A 2445-nucleotide genomic window follows, 5' to 3' on the forward strand; every position below is an offset into this window, starting at 1 on the left:
ATAAAAGCTAAAAAAGGGGGAAAGGAGCTAAAATAAAAGCCTTAATAGGCGCTAGGTAGAAACAGGGCCGATATACTAAATAGCGCGTAAGGGTAGATGATTAAATTAATTTGATTGGTTATAGATGGCTTTAAAAGTGGTGGGGCTCGGTTAGTTAAGTCGTCCAGTTTAGGGGGTCGCCGAGTTCTAAGGGCCCGGGTTTAAAGGAGATATAGAAAAATACCTATACCTCCTATTTTATTAGACTTTTACTTTCTATAGAAGAAAACCCTAGGAAAAGTCTATATTTTGTAGTTTTAGTATTCCTACCTCTACCCCGCTTATAAGCTAGGGCCCCTTTTTACTAAGCCCCCTACTATAGAGAAAGGGGGTAATTAGCAGAATAAGTCTACCTCTAGCTTGCTAAGTAGGCGGAATTGGGTCTTAGGAGCTAGAAGAACAATGTTTTTTGATAGAAAGATGAGTATGCGTAAGTTTGGAGTACGGCGCCACCTTTTGGTAAGGTTACATGTGCGGTAAAGGTTTAATTACGATTGTATGGGATAATTGTGCCCGGAGACTCCGTTAATTTAAGGAACTCTACTCTATCTAGTCTTCCCCTCATAATTCCGGAATTACGCCCAAATGCCTTTTCTATTTCGAGTGTAGGTGGGGGGTAGAGGATAGACTCTAAGAAGAACGTCTCTTCCTCACTATTATCCTCATTGTTACGGTAGTCAGCATTTATCTCGGAGTCTCCTTCGTTCCTCACAGATCATCGCCATTGATATTGTCGTCGTTTTCCCCGCTAACAGCCTCGCCGACAGCATATTCGCCCTCCACATCCTCTTCGCTACCCTCTGCCTCCTCCCAGTCTTGGACTTGCCGCTCCTGCTGCTTCTCCCAGAACTTCACCAACCCTAGAAGATTGCACACAGCGTGTCTCCGACCAACTTCACTGTCGAGCGCGAAGAACTCGGTCTCTGTCATATGTAGGTAGGCGTTTGATGCTCTCTGCTGCTCTGCATCGGTGCAGTAAAGGTACTCCATATAATCTTTGGTCCGGTGAAAATGCAAGAAGCGCATAAACGTATGGGTTATAGCTACAACAAACACCCTGGCACAAACGTTAGCAGTTAAGATTAGATGGGGAGAGAAGGGTAGATTTACTCATCTTCATATGGATAATTCAGACACGCCGTCAGCGCCTCGCAGGTATACTGCGACAAATGGGCGTCGGAAACCACTGGCTGATTGTCGTCATCAATGCATTGAAATGCCTTCTTAGCATCTAGCAATGCCAGTCGCCTTACAAACATCCATGGATATTTATTCCACTCCCTCGTCTCCACTGTCCAGATGCCGCCATCGTCCGTAGCGTCGAGCCTTAGCAAAGGCAGATCATGGCGCACTCGTTCTGGATCCTCTCGGAATTCCAGCATAGCTTCATTTCTCGGTTCCTGTCCCGCACAGAAATTCAGTACATATCGAATAAAGGCCCCGGCAAGTTTGGCTGTTAGGACGTCGGGCTCGGTCCTGTCTGTGTGCTCGCCATTGTAGACTCCTTCGCCATTGGAAGAGCTAGCTAGGTAGGACTTTTGAGACGGTTGGCGCAGGGCCATACATTCCGCCAGCATAGACCAGAGTAATCCCAAGTTACCGTTCTCCTGATCCAGTTCCAAGCTGGATTTATACATCAAATCTTGCTTCTGGGGCCCGTCGACGAGACGTTTGATGTTATCCCATTCTTTGTGCTCTTCGAGATCGTTTGGCTCCGGAGCGAACTCTTTTAAGACGGGAAGAATTTTGCCACCGGTGTTCTGGATGAGACGACAAGCGATGAGATGCTCTTTTCCCCATTTGCTAGCGGGGAGGAGGTGAAGATGTTTCTGTTTTAGCTCAAGTGTTACGCCAGCATTGGGATATTTGCCCCGATATTCCTCCGGGCTTCTCGTTGGATAGTACGGCATTGTGGTCTGGTTCGTCATTGCTGTAAAACCTGTGGCGGTGAGTGAGTTACGAATGTACTAGGAACGAGCTCTTGGGGAAGGATATTTAACAGTTGCAGTCCCACTGACTTAACTCAATGTTAACACGCTCTGACTCAATGTCAACACGCTCTGACTCAATGTTAACGCGCTATGACTTAATGTTAAGGCATCCATCTCTATAGCTAGCGCGATAAAAAAATTTGCAGGCTCACCCGTGGCTCTAATTAGCTGTTGCTTAGGAGGAGTCATACCCCTCTACCAAAGTTCACAACGGCGCTGCGCTCTGCTAAAGAAAACAACCACAGCACGAAATAAACCAAATGCATCACGCCCTAAAGTATGCAACCAATTCACTTGCTAATCCTCAACGTTACCTCCATTACATCCACCGATAACTATCCTTTTTATCCTTTCTATCGAGTTCGTGCCCTCGCAAAGAAGGCCTTTGAAATTCCAAGACCGCACTTTAGTTATG

The 2445-nt window shown here is 46.3% G+C and overlaps 1 protein-coding gene across 1 annotated transcript; it reads right to left on the reverse strand.

Annotated features, from left to right (window-relative positions):
* Positions 1-512: 512 nt before the first annotated feature.
* Positions 513-2094, reverse strand: K441DRAFT_696414 (uncharacterized protein). The gene is made up of 2 exons (XM_067652883.1): positions 1150-2094; positions 513-1096 (listed from the first exon to the last, which is right to left on the reverse strand). Exons 1-2 carry the CDS (start codon positions 1965-1967, stop codon positions 748-750), a joined length of 1167 nt encoding a protein of 388 aa, XP_067504067.1. The 5' UTR covers positions 1968-2094; the 3' UTR covers positions 513-747.
* Positions 2095-2445: the final 351 nt, after the last annotated feature.

Source organism: Cenococcum geophilum, assembly GCF_001692895.1.
Source record: "Cenococcum geophilum 1.58 unplaced genomic scaffold K441scaffold_21, whole genome shotgun sequence".
Classification (NCBI taxonomy): domain Eukaryota; kingdom Fungi; phylum Ascomycota; class Dothideomycetes; order Gloniales; family Gloniaceae; genus Cenococcum; species Cenococcum geophilum.

Bases quoted from the DNA above. Each gene is read 5' to 3' on its own strand.
- K441DRAFT_696414 (XM_067652883.1), bottom strand. From the start codon at position 1,967: ATGACGAACCAGACCACAATGCCGTACTATCCAACGAGAAGCCCGGAG. The intron at 1,097-1,149 runs GTAAATCTACCC...CGTTTGTGCCAG, and splicing joins AATTATCCATATGAAGATGA to GGTGTTTGTTGTAGCTATAA.